At 48.7% G+C, this 15,836-nt stretch overlaps 3 protein-coding genes across 3 annotated transcripts; 1 reads left to right on the forward strand and 2 right to left on the reverse strand.

The window, feature by feature from the left end:
• Window positions 1-2,264: 2,264 nt before the first annotated feature.
• Window positions 2,265-5,860, reverse strand: EAH_00015890 (hypothetical protein, conserved; the record flags this gene model as incomplete). The annotated part of the gene is made up of 5 exons (XM_013391065.1): window positions 2,265-2,298; window positions 2,873-3,434; window positions 3,639-3,903; window positions 4,735-4,819; window positions 5,025-5,860. 5 exons carry the CDS (start codon window positions 5,858-5,860, stop codon window positions 2,265-2,267), a joined length of 1,782 nt encoding a protein of 593 aa, XP_013246519.1.
• A 1,217-nt stretch (window positions 5,861-7,077) lies between these two features.
• On the reverse strand, window positions 7,078-8,462 carry EAH_00015900 (60S acidic ribosomal protein P0, putative; the record flags this gene model as incomplete). The annotated part of the gene is made up of 2 exons (XM_013391066.1): window positions 7,078-7,445; window positions 8,228-8,462. The coding sequence occupies 2 exons, from the start codon at window positions 8,460-8,462 to the stop codon at window positions 7,078-7,080; spliced, it is 603 nt and encodes a 200-aa protein (XP_013246520.1).
• Window positions 8,463-9,788: 1,326 nt separating this feature from the next.
• EAH_00015910 (Pleiotropic regulator 1, putative) lies at window positions 9,789-13,557 on the forward strand (the record flags this gene model as incomplete). Its single annotated transcript, XM_013391067.1, has 7 exons — window positions 9,789-10,800; window positions 11,301-11,426; window positions 11,851-11,915; window positions 12,260-12,388; window positions 12,582-12,703; window positions 12,936-13,095; window positions 13,468-13,557. 7 exons carry the CDS (start codon window positions 9,789-9,791, stop codon window positions 13,555-13,557), a joined length of 1,704 nt encoding a protein of 567 aa, XP_013246521.1.
• Between the last annotated feature and the right edge of the window lie 2,279 nt (window positions 13,558-15,836).

Genomic DNA, 15,836 nt, shown 5'->3' on the forward strand with positions numbered 1-15,836 from the left:
CTGTGTCTCTCTCTGTCTCCGTCTGTCTCTGTCTCCGTCTGTCTCTGTCTCTATCTATGCGTATCTCTGTCTCTTTCACTGTCTCTGTCTATGTATGTCTCTGTCTCTGTCTCTATCTATCTGTATCTGTCTGTATCTGTCTCTATCTGTCTCTATCTGTCTCTATCTGACTATATCTTTATCTGTCTCTATCTTTATCTTTATCTGTCTCTGTTTGTCTGCATGCGCATGCAGACAGAGGAATATAAGTTTTTATATCATTTTATTTGTCTTTTAAACCCTGCAACCGGAGACGCAGTCTGTGATTTATTAGCTGTAGAGACAGCGCGAGCTCGGCTGTCTCTGTCTCTTCAAGAGTGGATGTGTCTCTATGACGAATTTCCTTCATTAACAACTAAAGTAAGCACCTGTCTCCTTCTAATTCTTATTCTTATTCTTATTCTTGTTAGCGTTATTGTTATTTTTATTATTGTTTGTTTGTCTCTCTTGTCTCCGTTTGTCTCTTCAAGCGTCTCTCTATTCTCTGTTGTTTTCTCTCTCTCTCTCTATATATATATATATGTATATATATATATATATATATACATATATATTTATATACATATATAGTTATATACATATATATTTATATATATACATATATTTATATATATACGTATATGTATATATATATTCACATATATATCCCTTTCTGTCTCCTTTTCTCTCTGTCTCTGTCTCTTCTTGTTGAATTGTTGTTTTATATGTTTTATTTATTTCTCTTTTGATGTCTCCTTATCTACAGCTGTCTCTCTCTTCTCCGTTTTTATTAATTTTTGTTTTGCTGTCTCTCTTTGTCTCTTTAATTGTCTCTTCTCTCTCTTTTATTGTCTCTCTCTGTCTCTCTTCCTTTCTGTCTCCTGTCTCTCTGCTGTCTCTGTCTCCTTTTGCTGCTGTTCTGTTGTTGATGCTATTACTTATTATTATTATTATTATTAATTATTATTATTATTATATATTATATTATTATATATTATTATATTTTATTATTATTATTATTATAGTGGCTAGGCGTCTGTCTCTCTTTTCTGTCTCCTTCTTTGTTAGCTGTCTCTCCTTTTCATTGTTTTATTCATCTCTATTTCTGTTTGTTTTTATTGCTTTTGTTGTCTCTTGCTTTAGTTATTTGTCTACTCGTTATTAATATATTTGCTGCTGTTTTTTTGTGTTTGTTTGTCTGTGTCTTTGTTTAGAAGTGCTATTATATTTTTATTTGTCTCCTTTGTTATTTATTATTATTCTCTACTTTATATTATTATTATAATATTATATTATAATATATATATATATATTTATTTATTATATTATTAAATCTATTTGTTTATTGTTATTTATTTATCTGATATTATTATTCTTATATCAATTTATTACTGTAATTATATTTATATTTATAAATATTTATTAATAAATATTATATTTATATTTTAGGTGCCTCTCCCTCGTTCTTTTCTATCTACCTTGAAGCCCCACCCTGTGCATGAGAAGTGGCTCATAGAACCAAAGGAGCTGCAGGTGATAGCACCCTTCCTGCTGCTGTTGCTGCTGCTGCTGCTGCTGTTGCTGTTGCTGTTGCTGTTGCTGCTGCTGTTGCTGTTGCTGCTGCTGCTGTTGCCGTTGTTGCTGCTACTGTTGCTGCTGTTGCTTCTGCTGTTGCTGTTGCTGTTGCAATTGCCGCTGCTGCTGCATTTGCTGCTGCTGGTGCTGTTGCTGCTGCTGGTGGTGGTGTTGCTGCATGCAGAGTTATATGTCTCCTTGAGCATAAAAGGTGTCTCCTGAATAGATTGTCTGCCTGCTTCAGACTGCTATAAATGAGTTATATATTCATAAAGGCCCCTTCTCTCGCCTTTTTGTTCGTCCGTCCGGCACTGAAGATGTCGCGAGAATTTATGCTGAATGCCCTGACAAAAGAAGTATTGCTTCGTTGTCTGCAGCAGCAGCTCAGCTCCTAATGCATGCAGCAGCACAACATCAAACCCTAATAAACCCTGATAAACAACCCTGATAAACAACCCTCATAAACCCTAAAGAGTTTAACCTAAACCTCAGATTCACAACTATATACGTAAACCCTGTCTAAACCCTATGATGAGTCAATACACCCTAAACCCTAAACCCTAAACACAAACCCTAAACCCTAATCATAAACCCTAAATCATAAACACTAAACCCTAAATACTACACCTTCAACAATAAACACAAACCCTAAACCCTAGCCCCTCTATTCTCTAATACTCCCCGCCTGCGGGGGCTTCCTGACGGCTGCAAGACAAACCCTAAACCCTAAACCCTAAACCCTAAATATATAGGGTAGGGTTTTGCTGCTTCGTCAGTATTATTGTTATTATCTGTCTCCTTTATTATCTGTCTTCTTTGTCTCTTTAGTGTTTGCTGCTATGCTGTATCTGTCTGTCTGTCTCTCTCTGTTCGTCTCTAGCTCTGCTTTGCTGCCTTTCATCTGTCTCCTTCAACTCGTACTGTCTCCTTATACACCAACCACTGTCTCCTTTCATACAAACAAACCCACAAATGCTCTCAAGCTAACAAGTTCTTGCTGCTGCTGCTCCAGCAGCAGCAGCAGCAGCTGCAGCGCTTGCTGCCGTAGCAGCGGCTGTAGCGGCAGCGGTTCTTGCTGCGGCAGGTGCAGCTTTTGCTGCAGCAGCAGCAGCGTTTGCTGCAGCAGCAGCAGCGTTTGCTGCAGCAGCAGCAGATCTGGCTGCAATAACAGCACAACAGCAGTTGTTGCAGCTGTTGCAGCAGCAGCAGCAGCAATTGCTGCTGCTGCTGCTGCTGCCGTTGCTGCTGTCTTTGTTTCATTCATTCTTCTTTTAATGACATTTGTTTTTGCTGCCTGCGTAGTCTCCCCTTATAAAATTTATAACCCGAAGCACTCCACACCCCCTCGAACACCGCTCCCTGCGCATCTGCTGCTGCTCTTGCTGCTGTTGTTGCTGCTGCTGCTGTTGCTGCTGGTGTTGCTGTTGCTCTTGTTCTTGCTGCAGCAGGGGGTGCTGCTGCAGCAGGGGGTGTTGCTGCAGCAGCGGGTGTTACTGCAGCAGCGGCAGTCGCTGCAGTTGCTGCTGCTGCGGAGACTGGAGATGCATTGCCTGCTGCTGCAGTTGGTGGATCTGCTGCAGCTGGCAATCTTGCTGCTGCTGCTGGCGTATCAGCAGCAGCAGCTGTATCTGCTGCTGCTGCTGCTGCTGCTGCAGCTCTCGCGAGGTGTCTAGACACCCCGGGTGTGCTGGTGAAGTACTCCCAGCCGTCGCCACCCAAAGGAGACAGTTGCTTGTCGCTGCTGCTGCTGTCTCCTTCAGCAGCAAGAAGCCGCATAACAGAAGAATTTGTGTCTCTGCCGCTGCAGCCAGACAACTCCATGAAGCGCCCCACACCACCCACTGCAGCAGCAGCAGCACAGCAGGCAGCAGCAGCACAGCAGGCAGCAGCAGCACAGCAGCAGCAGCACAGAGAAGCAGGGCTCGTATACACCCAGTGAAAACAGAAGCAGTGAGACAAATACCCGTTGCAGCCACCTAGCAGCAGCAGCAGCAGCAGCAGCAGAAGCAGCAGTAGCAGTAGCAGTATTTTTGGGGTGTACGTACACCTGGGCTGAGGCGCGAAGAGAGCTGTGTCTGCGAGGGAAGCAGCAACATATGCTGCAGTTGTTGCTAATCGTACAGGTTGTGCAGCAGCGGCGGGATCAGCAGCAGCAGCAGCTGCTGCTGCTGCTTCTGCTTCTGGCGTGCCTTGCTGCTGCTCCTGCAGCAGCACTGCCCTCGCTGCACCTGGCAGCAGCGGATCCACCGTAGCCCCCACCCACAAGGCCCTGAGGTCTTGCATAGACAGCAGTGCGCTGCTGTCTACGCCCTGCAGCAGCAGCAGCAGCAGCAACAGCAGCAGCAGCAGCAGCAGCAGAGGAGCGGATGCATTAAGCGGGCTTCATCGTTGATGGGCTTGTGCTGCTTTTGCTGCCTTTATTTGCTGCTGTGTCCTGAGCTAGGCTGATAGATGTCTGTGCTGCTGCAGCTAGCTGCTGCAGCAGCTAGCTGCAGCAGCTAACGTTGCTCACCTGCTGCAGCAGCAGCTGGTTGTGTCTCTCTATTTGTCTCTGTCTTCTGTTGCGCAGCAGCGCAGCAGCAAGCCAAGCTGCCCTCAAACATTTTCTTAAAAGTGCTTCGCGAGGCCAGGCAGACAATCGGTGCAGCTCGCTTAAAGACAGCAGCAGCCGCTGCAGCAGGAGCAGGAGCAGCAGCAGCAACAGCAGAAGGAGCAGCAGTGGTGGCGGCAGCAGCAGCAAAGACAGCAGCAAAAACAAACATCAGGAATACTGCAGTAGAAGAGAAAGATGCAGCAGCGCTTGCTGCAACACTCACAAGGCAGCAACAGCAACAGCAACAGCAGCAGTTGCTGCAGCAGCAGCAGCAGCAGCTTTTGCTGCTCACCTGGTTAAACCTAACAAGCGTAGGATGCACCCCCAGCGCTTTCATCTCTCCCAGTACTTCCCAGGCCTTCATACACACACATTAGGGTTTAGGGTTTAGGGTTTAGGGTTTAGAAAAGATGGCCGGCGGCGTTTTCGCTGCTGCTGCTGCTGCTGCTCTCGCTGCTCCAGCAGCAGCAGCAGCAGCAGCAGCTCCTGCTGCTCTTGTTCCAGCTAGGGCTTCTGCTGCTGCTGCTGCTGCTGTTGCTGCTGCTTACTGCATCAAGGTTTGGCTGTCTCCTCACAATAAAGCCGAACAATTTTACTGTCAGCACCACCTCGTCAGGGGGGAGACACTGAGAGCTGCAGCAGCAGAGCAGCAGCAGCAGCAGCAGCAGGAACAGCAACAACAGTAGCAGCAGTAGCCAATGCAATGACAGCAGGAGCAGCAGCAGCAAATGCACGACGAGCAGCAAATGCACGAAGAACAGTAGCAGCAACAGCAGCAGCAGCAGCAGCAGCAGCAGCAGCAAATGCAGCAGCAGCAGCAGCAGCAGCAGGGCCTCACTCTAATTCTTCCATGAGGGCTTCAAATTGTGTAAGTTTGTGTCTCTTGAGGCTACGCCACATCTTCTTAATTAGCTGTCCCTTCTGCTGCTGCACTGCAGCATCGCGGTGCTGCAGCAGCGCCAGCTGCTGCTGCCCCTCATCATACTCCTGCAGAGCTTCCCCCTGCTGCTGCTGCACCACTGCTGATTCCTGCTGCTGCTGCTGCTGCTGCTGCTGCTGTTTTTGCTGCCGCTGCTGCTGCTTTTGGCGAGATAGAAACGCTGCAGCCGGGCTTTGTCCCCTCTTGACAGGTGCAGCAGCAGCAGCAGCATGAGCAGGAGCAGCAGCAGCAGCAGCAGCAGAGCCTTTCCTTCTCGCTGCAATGAGGGCTTGTTTCTGCTGCTGCTGCTGCAGCACCAGCGCTGCCTTTAGCTGCTGCCAAGGGCTAGCATTAGCATAGCTGGGTATTGCTGCTGCAGCTGCTGGAGCAGCAGCAACAGCAGCAGCAGCTCCTGCCCCTGGCCCGCAATGGTCTCCTGCTGCTGCTGTTTCTGCTGCTGCAGCTGCTGCAGTTTGCTGCGTGTTGCTGCTGCTGCGCCGTTCCTTTGCTAGCCGCTGCAGCAGCTTCTGGTAGGGAGACAGATAAGATGGGGAGACAGAGACAGATGAACAAATGTCGGAAGGCTTCAGGGTGCGCTTAGTGCTGCTGCTGCTGCTGTTGCTGCTGAAGCTGCGGCACAGAGGAGCACTCGGCACTGCAGCAGCAGCTGCTGCTGCTGCTGGCGCTGCAACTTCTGCTGCTGCAGCTGCTCCCCTTGCAAGCAGCAGACGCTCAATAACGAAGGGGGGTCCCATACTGGTTACAGCTGCTGCTGCTGCTGCTGCTGCTGCGGCTGCCGCTGCTGCTGCTGTCGCGGCGGCTGCAGCAGGCGTGTCTCCTTCTGTCTCCGTTTCATTTGCTGCAGCAACTGTCTCCTTTGTCTCTTTGTCTATAGAATCTGCTGTTTGTGTCCTCCCCTGCGGCGGCTTTTGCTGCGGCTACTGCTGCTGCTGCTGCTGCTGCTGCCGGTGTGGGGCCCCACAGCTGTTAGGGCGCATCATCAGCAGCAGCTGCACCTTAGCAGCAATTTTTAATAAATTGAAACAGCAAGAAGATAATATATAAAATAGAGCAGCAGACACAACGCCACATGCGCCGCCGCAGCAGCCGCAGCTGCAGCAGCAGCAGCAGCGAGAAGGCTACAGCTGCTGCAAGCAGCACTCATTGAATTCAGGTGTACCCGCAGCTTTTTCTAGTTGATAGATTCTTATTACTGCACTTATTTGAGGTGTAGAGGCAGCCTGCAGCAGCTGCAGCAACACCTTCTATACAGACACACGCCCATAGCTGTCCCTCTACATAGCTAGCTGTCTCCTCGTTACATAGCTAGCTGTCTCCTTTAGCTAGCTGCTTATAGCTGCTGCTCCTCTTCCTCTACCGCTGCTGCTTGCTGCTGCCCTCTCACGAAGCAATAGGCACATCCACGAACCTACGTAAGTAGGCCGATAGCTATCGAGCTGGCTAGCTGTCTAGGCAGCTAGCTGGCTAGCTAGCTAGCTATCCATCCAGTTTGATAAGTATCTAGATGGCTAGCTATCTAGCTAGCTACCTGGCTAGCTGCCTAACTAGCTAACTGACTAACTACCTTGCGGCCTAGCTGGCTAGGTGTCTAGCTAGCAAGCTAGCTAGCTAGCCGGCTACCTCCATAGCTAGCTACGGGGATAGCTGTTAGTTGCTTGGGTCTGACGCCTTCAAACATCTGAGGGGATACACCCCTTAGGGCAGCAGTCTCTGTCTCCACGTTTGTTTGGACACCGCCAGCTGGCTGGTTAGCTAGCCAGCTAGCTAGCTAGCTAACCGGCTAGCTAGCCGCCTAGCTAGCTAGCCAGCTAGCCAGCTAATCAGTTAACTAGCCAGCCAGCTAGCTAACTAGTCAGCTAGCTAGCTACCCAGCTAACTAGCCAGTTAGCTAGCTAGCTAGCTAGCTAGCTAGCTAGCTGGGGCAGTGTATGTATGTTTAGTTTGAGGGCGCTTAATCGAAGAGAGAGAAGCCCATGTCGCCGTCTTCTTCTTCTTCTTCTTCTTCTTTAGCGGGTGCAGCAGCAGCAGCAGCTCCTCCTGATGAAGCAGCAGCTGCTGCAGGTGCAGCAGCAGCAGCAGCAAATGCTTCTGGGTTATCAACCATTTGTTTAAGCTGCTGCATCTGAGGAAACACAAAGTCTGTATCCAAGCAAAGAGCAGCACAATACCGAAAGCCCTCGATGATGCTGTGGGGTGCAGCAGCAGCAGTCGGGAAGCCAAGGGACCTTGAGAATGCCGCCACATTTGTGATGCCTTCTTTAAATGCTGTTAATATCTTCTCATCAGTTATATCTAAAACTGATGAAGAGTAAACACTACCTAAAAAACAAACACAACACACACACACACACACACACACACGCATCCTGCTGCTGCTGCTGTTGCTGCTGTTGCTGCGGGTGTTGTTGCTGCTGCAGTTGTTGCTGCGGGTGTTGTTGCTGCTGCTGCTGTTACTGCGGGTGTTGCTGCTGCTGCTGCTGTTGCTGCGGGTGTTGTTGCTGCGGGTATTGTTGCTGCTGCTGCTGTTTATTCGGGCACGTGGATACTTATAAAGACAAGAAGCAGCAGCAGCAAGAAGCAGCAGCAGCAAGAAGCAGCAGCAGCAGCAAGAACATCATTATTTTAGAAGAGCCACAGGCGGATTGTTTAGGGTTAATAGTATGTTTAGGGTTTGTGGTTTAGGGTTTAGCATCATCATAGATATGCTGAACCTTCACGCCATACTGAAAGGGTTAAATAAGTAGTAGTGTAAAGGGTTTAGGGTTTGTGGTTTAGGGTTTAGCATTATCATAAATACATTGAATTGCGAGTCGACAGTTAAAGATTTAAATACTAAATGTATGAAGCAGTTTTAAGGGTTTAGGGTTTGTGGTTTAGGGTTTAGGGTTTGTGGTTTAGGGTTTAGGGTTTACCGTTATCATAGATATGTTGAACAGCAAGCCCGTACTGGAAGGGTTTGATATTGAGTTTATGCAGAAGAGTAGCAGCACTAGCAGAGACCTTCTCTCCTTGTTTGATGAGGTGCACTTCGCTTTGTATCTCAATTTGTCCTTTGACAATCTTTGTGCTAATGCCGAGAGCTTGAAAGAAAGAGGTGCTACCGGGATCCATGCCTGTGGGGCCTGCTGGGATATAAACATCGATGGGAGCGACGACTCCCTGTCTAGCGGGAGCGGGAACGCGATGTTGATCAATGATATCCCGGATCGTTGTGGGATCGTCTCCACAGAAGACAAACCCCACATTTAATTTTACAAGAGGTAATAATGCTTCAAGCTCAGGTCTCTCACTTAATCGCGAACGAAGTGCTGTTCTTATCATCGTATTCTTACCCATCAATACTTCACCTTTACCTCTTAATGCTATTCTTATCGATGCAAGCTGTCTTGACCCCACATGATCAGCAGACACTATCAATAAACGCGAGTACTCCTCTAGTAAACGAAATAGACGAGGAAAGTACTCCTTTCTCTTTGCTGCTCTCTCTGCTTTACCCATCTTCAAGGACTTCTATCTTCAGTACTTTTATTTTATTATTATTTTTAGGCTCTCCTACACCTGCAAACATATACAAGCAAAAGTAATATAATATACACCATCAAACCCGTCAAATAAAATAAAGCACAATAATACTTTATTCAACTCTTGCTTTAAAATGCAAGTGCTGCTGCTCTTCTTCTTCCTGCTGCTGATGATGCTGCTGTTGCTGTTGTTGCTGCTGCTGCTGCTGTGGCTGCGGGGGGCAGAGAATATGTAGTATAAGCACAGAAACAGCAATTAAAATAATATTTTCAAGGGTGTATTTAGAAAGAAACAAAGAAAACATCAAACACACAAACATACAACACAAAAACCCACAACGATATCTGCTGCTGCTCTCTGCTGCTGCTGCTGCTGCTGCTGCTGCTGATTCTCCCGTCAGTCTCAGAGCAATTGCAACAAAACAAAAACAAACAACTCCTAAAAACTCTCCCTTCAACAAACAAATACTAAACAGAGGCCTCGTGCGCAGCAGCACGGGAGCGCAGCAACAGCAGCAGCAGCAGCAGACAGGCTGCTGCTGCTGCTGCACCCAATAGCAGCAGCAACAAAACTCACCTCGACTCCGGAGACGTCCCTCTAAAAACAAAAGAGGAGACTTTTTTGCTGCTGCTGCTGCTGCTGCTGCTGCATAAATGCAACCCAAACACCAGCGAGGCGCCCTCCCCACATCGCAAGCCCCAGCGCTGCTGCTGCAGCCCGCTGCAGCAGCCGCTGCTGCTGCTGCTGCTGCTGCTGCTGCTGGCCGCCAGCAGCAGCCTCCTGCTCTGTTGCATGCATTGGGGTAGATTTCGTTGAATTAAGCGAGCAAGAAAACAGCAGCAGCAGTAAAAACAGCTGCAGCAGCAGCAGATATTCTCTCTGTCTGTTTTGTTTCTTTGTTTCAGCAGCAAGACAATTTTTCTTGCGCGGGTTTATCTCCATTTGTAGTACCCTGGGGCCCCAGCCTCCCGCTGCGCTGCAGCAGCAGCAGCAACAGCAGCAGCAGCTGCTGCAGCTGTACAAATAGAGGCCAGAACAAGCCCAACCGCAGCGAAGTGATTAGCAGCAGCAGCAGCAGCAGCGAAAACAGCAGCAGCAGCAGCGGCAGCAGTAGGAATCTAAGCTGCAGCTGTAGCGACTATGGCGGCTCCCACAGCGGCGGCGCCCATTCCGGCGCCGAGCAGCAACAGCAGCAGCAACAGCATCAGCAACAGCAACAGCAGCAGCAGCAGCAACAGCAGCAGCAGCAGCAGCAACAAACGCTTTCGTGGGAAGCGTGCTTGGGACCCGCTCGACTTTGAAGGCCCCCTGCGTCCTCTTCCTGGTTTACTTCAGGTGTCTGTACACCGCACGCGGGAATTGTTTAGAGCAAATGAAGGTCTTCGAGCTCCTCCGTTTGCTGCTGCTGTTGAGCTGTCTCTTCGTCTTAAGCTTAAAGATGAGTATAACTTCGAGACGCTGCAGCAATCTGCTGCTGCTGCTGCTGCTGCAAAAGCAGCAGTAGAAAAGGCGAAGGGAAGCCAGCATCACATGCTGCAGCAGGGACAAGATAAACCAGCAGCTATAACCGACAGTACACCACCGTTTGCTGCTGCTGCTCCTGCTGCTGCTGCTACTTCCGTGGCTCCCGGGGAGGGAGCAGCAGGCTCATCATCATCGTCAGCAGCAGCAGCAGGAGGCTCAGCAGCAGCAGCAGCAGGAGGCGCAGCAGAAGTAGGCCGTGCACCCGTTGGTGCTTCAATATCTGAGTTAATTCATATGTTATCCCCGTACGCGAACAGCAGCAGCAGCAGCAGCAGCAGCAGCAGCAGCAGCGTGATAGATGGCTCATCTTCCGCGTCTGCTTCCCCATCTTCGACAGCAGCAGCAACAGCATCATCATCATCATCATCAGCATCAGCAGGAGCAGCAGGAGCAGCAGGAGGAGACATATTATCAGGAGTACGTTTGGTCGGTGCTGCTAGTTTGCTGCGGCCTTTAACCCCCTCCTGGCACCCCCCTTGGGTGCTGCAGCAAGTTATTAGCGGACACTTAGGCTGGGTTAACTGCATTGCTGTTGACAGCAGCAACAGCTTCTTCGTCTCGGGAGGCAACGACCGCCTTATTAAGGTCTGGGACTTCCCAAACCCCAGGCTTAAACTCTCTCTTACAGGTATATACAAACCCTAAACCCTAAACCCTAAACCCTTTTCACTCTTCTTTCATACTGTCTTCTTTAATTCCAGACCTAAACTCTCTCTTTAGAGGTATATGTCTATCTAGGCCCTAAACCCTAAACCCTCCTCACTCTTTTATCATACATCTTTGTCATACACCTTTAGTAATAACCATTTATTAACCCTTGTAAACCCTTATAAACCCTTTAAACCCTTTAAACCCTTTAAACCCTTTAAACCCTTGTAAACCCTTTAAACCCTTTAAACCCTTTGTATTAATAAACCCTTTAGCGCCGTCTTCAGTTGCATAAACCCTCGTAAACCCTCATAAACCCTATCCCTAAACCCTAAACCACCCGAACCCTAAACCCTAAACCCTAAAAGTTTCAAATATCGAATTGTGCAAGCGCTAAACCAGCGTAACCCGTTGTGTTGTTGAGCCCTTCCGATAAACCCTAAACCCTAAACCCTAAACCCTTGTTTGATTGTGGTTTAGGACATGTCTCGTCTTTGAGAGATATAAAAATATCTGATCGCCACCCTTACCTCTTCAGCTGCGGAGAAGACGGGAGAGTGAAGTGCTGGGACTTAGAACAAAATAGAGTTGTCAGAGACTACCATGGTCACCTCTCAGGTAAACCCTAAACCCTAAACCCTAAACCCTAAACCCTTAATAGTTAAATAGGGTTGTCAGAGACTACCATGGTCACCTGTCAGGTAAACCCTAAACCCTAAACCCTAAACATCATCAGGGAGTCCCAGGTTTATGGCTCTGTTCGCGCTTAAACCCTAAGCAGGGCAGCAGCAGCAGCAGCAGCAGCAGCAGCAATAGCCGCAGCAGAAGTCTTTGTATGCATGCATTTGGATTTGTATATATACATATATATATTTATGTATTTCTTTTTATACTTTTATCTTCATGTCTATATATATATATATATATATATATATATAGTATTCATACATAATGTATATTATATATACGCATATACATATATATACATATATATACGAGTATATATATATATTATTTATATTGATTTCAGGTGTATATACATTGGCGCTGCACCCTTCATTAGACATTTTATGCTCTGGAGGGAGAGACGCCGTAGTAAGGGTTTGGGACATGCGAACGAAGCAGAGTATATACACCTTGAGCGGTCACTCGGGGACGATCATGGGTCTGCAAATGCAAACTTTAAAGCCTCACATCATCTCTGCTTCTCAAGATAAGATGGTGCGATCATCTATAACATACTCATCCTCCTCCTGCTGCTGCTGCTGCTGGGTGCTGCTGCTGGGTGCTGCGACTACTGCTGCTGGTTGCTGCTGCTGCTGCTGCTGTTGCTACTTTTGTTGCGGGGAGTGATGTGCTGCTGAGGGTGCGGCTGCGGCTTCTGTGTCCTGTATTGCTTCCGACTGCTTCTGTTCTTGCTGCTGCTGCTGCTGCTGCAGGTGCGTCTGTGGGACTTGACTGCTGGGAAGTGCGAAGCCACACTCACAAACCACAAAAAGAGTGTCCGCTCGCTGGCTCTTCATCCGACTGAATACTCCTTTGTTACTTGCGGCGCAGACAAAGTTAAAGTAGGGTTTAGGGTTTAGGGTTTAGGGTTTAGGGTTTAGGGTTTAGGGTTTGGGGAGTTGGAGGTGGGTAGGGGGGAGGGTGGGGTGACGTATTGGTGGATGTGGTGGGCGTTTAAGGTGGTTGCGTGATGGCTAGGGTTAATGGTTTAGGGTTTAGGGTTTAGGGTTTGGGTTTGCTGTTGCATGCATGCAGGCCTGGCGGTGTCCTCTTGGGGCTTTTGAGCGAAATATTGAGGGTTTAAATGCAATTCCCAATTGCTGCGCCATTCGCAGCGAAGGAGACAAATCCTCCCTTGTGGTTGGAAGCAACAACGGGTCCGTCTAGGGTTTAGGGTTTAGGGTTTAGGGTTTAGGGTTTAGGGTTTAGGGTTTAGGGTTAAGGGTTTAAGGGTTTAGGGTTTGGGGATAAGGTTGGCGACGAAATATTTGTTGCGGGTTAGTGCATGTTTTTTTTTCTTCACATTATTAGAAGTTTAACAATGCTTACAGTTTAGGGTTTGGGAGTTTCGGGTTTAGGGTTTAGGGTTTAGGGTTTTGGGGTGTACAGGCAGCTTCATTTCTGGGACTGGCGTTCTGGGTACAAGTATCAAACTTTGCAATCGCGAGTTCAGCCAGGGTCTTTAGAGAGCGAAAACGGGATATTTTGCTGCACGTTTGATAAATCTGAGACAAGACTCATCACAGGAGAATGCGATAAAACCATCAAAGTTAGAGCCACTCCCTCCTGCTGCTGTTGCTGCTGCTCCTGCTGCTGCTGCTTGGGCTGATGCTGCTGCTGCTTGGGCTGATGCTGCTGCTGCTGTTGCTGATGCTGCTGTTGCCTGGGCTGATGCTGCTGCTGTTGCTGCTGCTTGGGCTGATGCTGCTGCTTTTGTTGCTGCTGCTGGTATTTTGCCTGCTGCAGCGACTGCTGCTGCTGCTGCTGTTTTTGCTGCTGGTTATCCTCTTGCTGCATGGGTGCTGCTGCTGCTGTTGATTGTGGTGGTGCCGCGTTTGAAAAAGAGTTAATGAGGGTTTGCTATCTGCTGCTGTTGCTGCTGCTGTTGCTGCTGCTGCTGCTGTTGCTGCTGCTGCTGCAGATATGGAAGATCGACGAAGAAGCAACAGAGGAGACACATCCTCTGAGTTGGAGAAACAGCAGAGACAGCCGAAAGGCTATTGCATTTTAGCGTATCTTTTTCAGATCTCTAGCTGCTGCATTTGTCTGTCTCTTTCTTTACATGTTGCTGCTTTATGCTGTCTCCTTTCAGTCTGTCTCCTTTGTCTCTCTGCCCATTATACTCTGTCTCTGCTGCTGCTCTCGCACCTTCTGTCCCTTCTTCTTTACTACTCTGTCTCTCTATTGTCTCTTCTATGCAGCGAGCAGCAGCGAGCGGGCAGTTTGAGTGTCTCCTGCTGCTGCTGCAGCTTATGCTGCTGCAGCGTCTGTTGCTGCTGCTGCCTTTGCTGCTGCAGCAGGAGCTGCACAGTGTGGGGGGAGCACGCCCGCCTCCTTGGGGTGTATAGGCACCTACAGGCCTCCCTGCTGCTGCAGCAGCAACAGCAGCAGCAAGTTGATTAGAGACAGTCTCTATAGACTGCAACTTGGCTAGAGACAGTGTGTAGAGCCTGTCTCCTTTTTCTTGATAGCAGAATAATAGTAATAAGCAGCTCAATAAATAATAAATAAACAATATAAATAAATATGTATATATATATATTGTAGCTACAAGTAAAGAACAAAGTAGTAAAGCTAGAATAATTAATAACAGAAAGGAGACAGACAGGCGGGTGCAGCAGAGACAGTCAAAAGAGACAGCTCTGTCTCCCTTTCATCTTTCTCTTTTATTATCTGTCTCCTCGTGTCTTTATTGCTGCTGAGCTGTCTATATGTCTCTGCTTCTTTTTGTGTCTCTCTCTCTAACTCTTCGTCTCTGTCTCCTTTTGCCTGTCTCTGTCTCTCTCTCTATATCTGTCTCCTTATGTCTTCGTTGTTTATTTTTTATTTGCTCTCTCTTCGCCGTCTCCTCTAACTAACGTCTCCTCCCTGTCTTCTGTCTCTGTCTCCTACACACCCCTTCAGCGGCAGCAGCAGCAGCAACAGCTGCTGCTGCTGCTGTTGCTGCACTCTCTGGGGGCCTGTGGAGGCAAAACAGCAACAGCAACAGCAACATATACCCCTTCAACAGCAAAAACTGCTGCTGCAGCAGCAGTTGTTCAGTCCTACTGCAGCATGAAGGCCGCTGAGACCGCAGCAGCAGCAGCAGCAGCATTTACAAGCCACAGCTACAAATCTTCGTGTTGCTGCTACAGCTGCTTTTTCTGCTGCTGCTGCCCTTGCTGCTGCAGCTGCTTTTGCTGATGCAGCTGCTGAAACTGCTTCTGTTGCTGCTGCTGATTCTGCTGCAGATGCTGGAACTGCTGCTGCAACTGGTGCTATTGTTGCCGTTGCAGCAGCAGCAGCAGCGGCCGCTGCTGCTGCTGCACCAGCATCTGTTGCTGCACTGCGGGTTTTGCTGCAGCTGCTGTGGGGTGCGACTTGGCGCGAGTCCTCGTTCTATAAAGGGGAGATTATTTAGCTAGCTAGCTAGCTAGCTAGCTAGCTGCAACACCTAGCTAGCTAGATAGCTAGCTAGCTAGCTGTTGCTGCTGAGGGGCATCGTGAGCTTGGAGGAGGAGACAGTTTCCTTATACGAGGAGACAGCCGCCCTGAAAGGAGACAGTAATATAATAATGAGGGGACAGCAGTGTAATAATAAGGAGACAGATGCCTCCTCAGTTGGAGACAACTTATTTATTTTTTTGCTGCAGTCATTGGGTGCGCTGGCGTGCTGCATCTAAGGCCCTCTGCACATTCTGCTTCAGAGGCTGCAGCAGCTTGCTGTCTGCTGCTGCTGCTGCTGCACGGATATACTCGTCTCCATGTGCAAGACAGAAGGAGACAATACGCTGCGACAGAGACAGAGAGGGGATTGCAAGTGCTGTTGCTGCTGCCAGCTGCAGCAGCAGCACCAAGGAGCAGGGGAGCACCCGCAGCAGCAAACGAACAGGGAATGTAGACAGGAGCTGCTGCATGCAGCACAGCAGCAAGAAATACTCCAGCAGCCGTATTGCTGTTGCTGCTGCTGCTGCGCCTTCCCGCTGCGTCTTCGTACCCAGCTGCTGCACTGCAACACACGTTGGCAGCAGCAGCGCAATAACAAACAGCAGCGCCTGCAGCACGTACGTGAAGACAGACATCTTCCTTAGCCTCCAATTCGCTCTTGCAGCAACACCTGCAGCAGCAACCAGCAGCAGCAGCAAACACCAGCCGCTGCTGCTACGCCCAGACAAGATAGAAACGAAAACCCCTGCTGCAGCTCAGCAGCAGCAACACACACTCTAATCAACAGCAACCAACTGTACGTACACCGAAGAAATCCACCGAGACGCCTCGAGGAAGCTCCACACAAGCAGCAGCAGCAGCAGC

Source organism: Eimeria acervulina, genomic scaffold (assembly GCF_000499425.1).
Source record: "Eimeria acervulina Houghton genomic scaffold, Eah_scaff98, whole genome shotgun sequence".
Classification (NCBI taxonomy): Eukaryota; Apicomplexa; class Conoidasida; order Eucoccidiorida; family Eimeriidae; genus Eimeria; species Eimeria acervulina.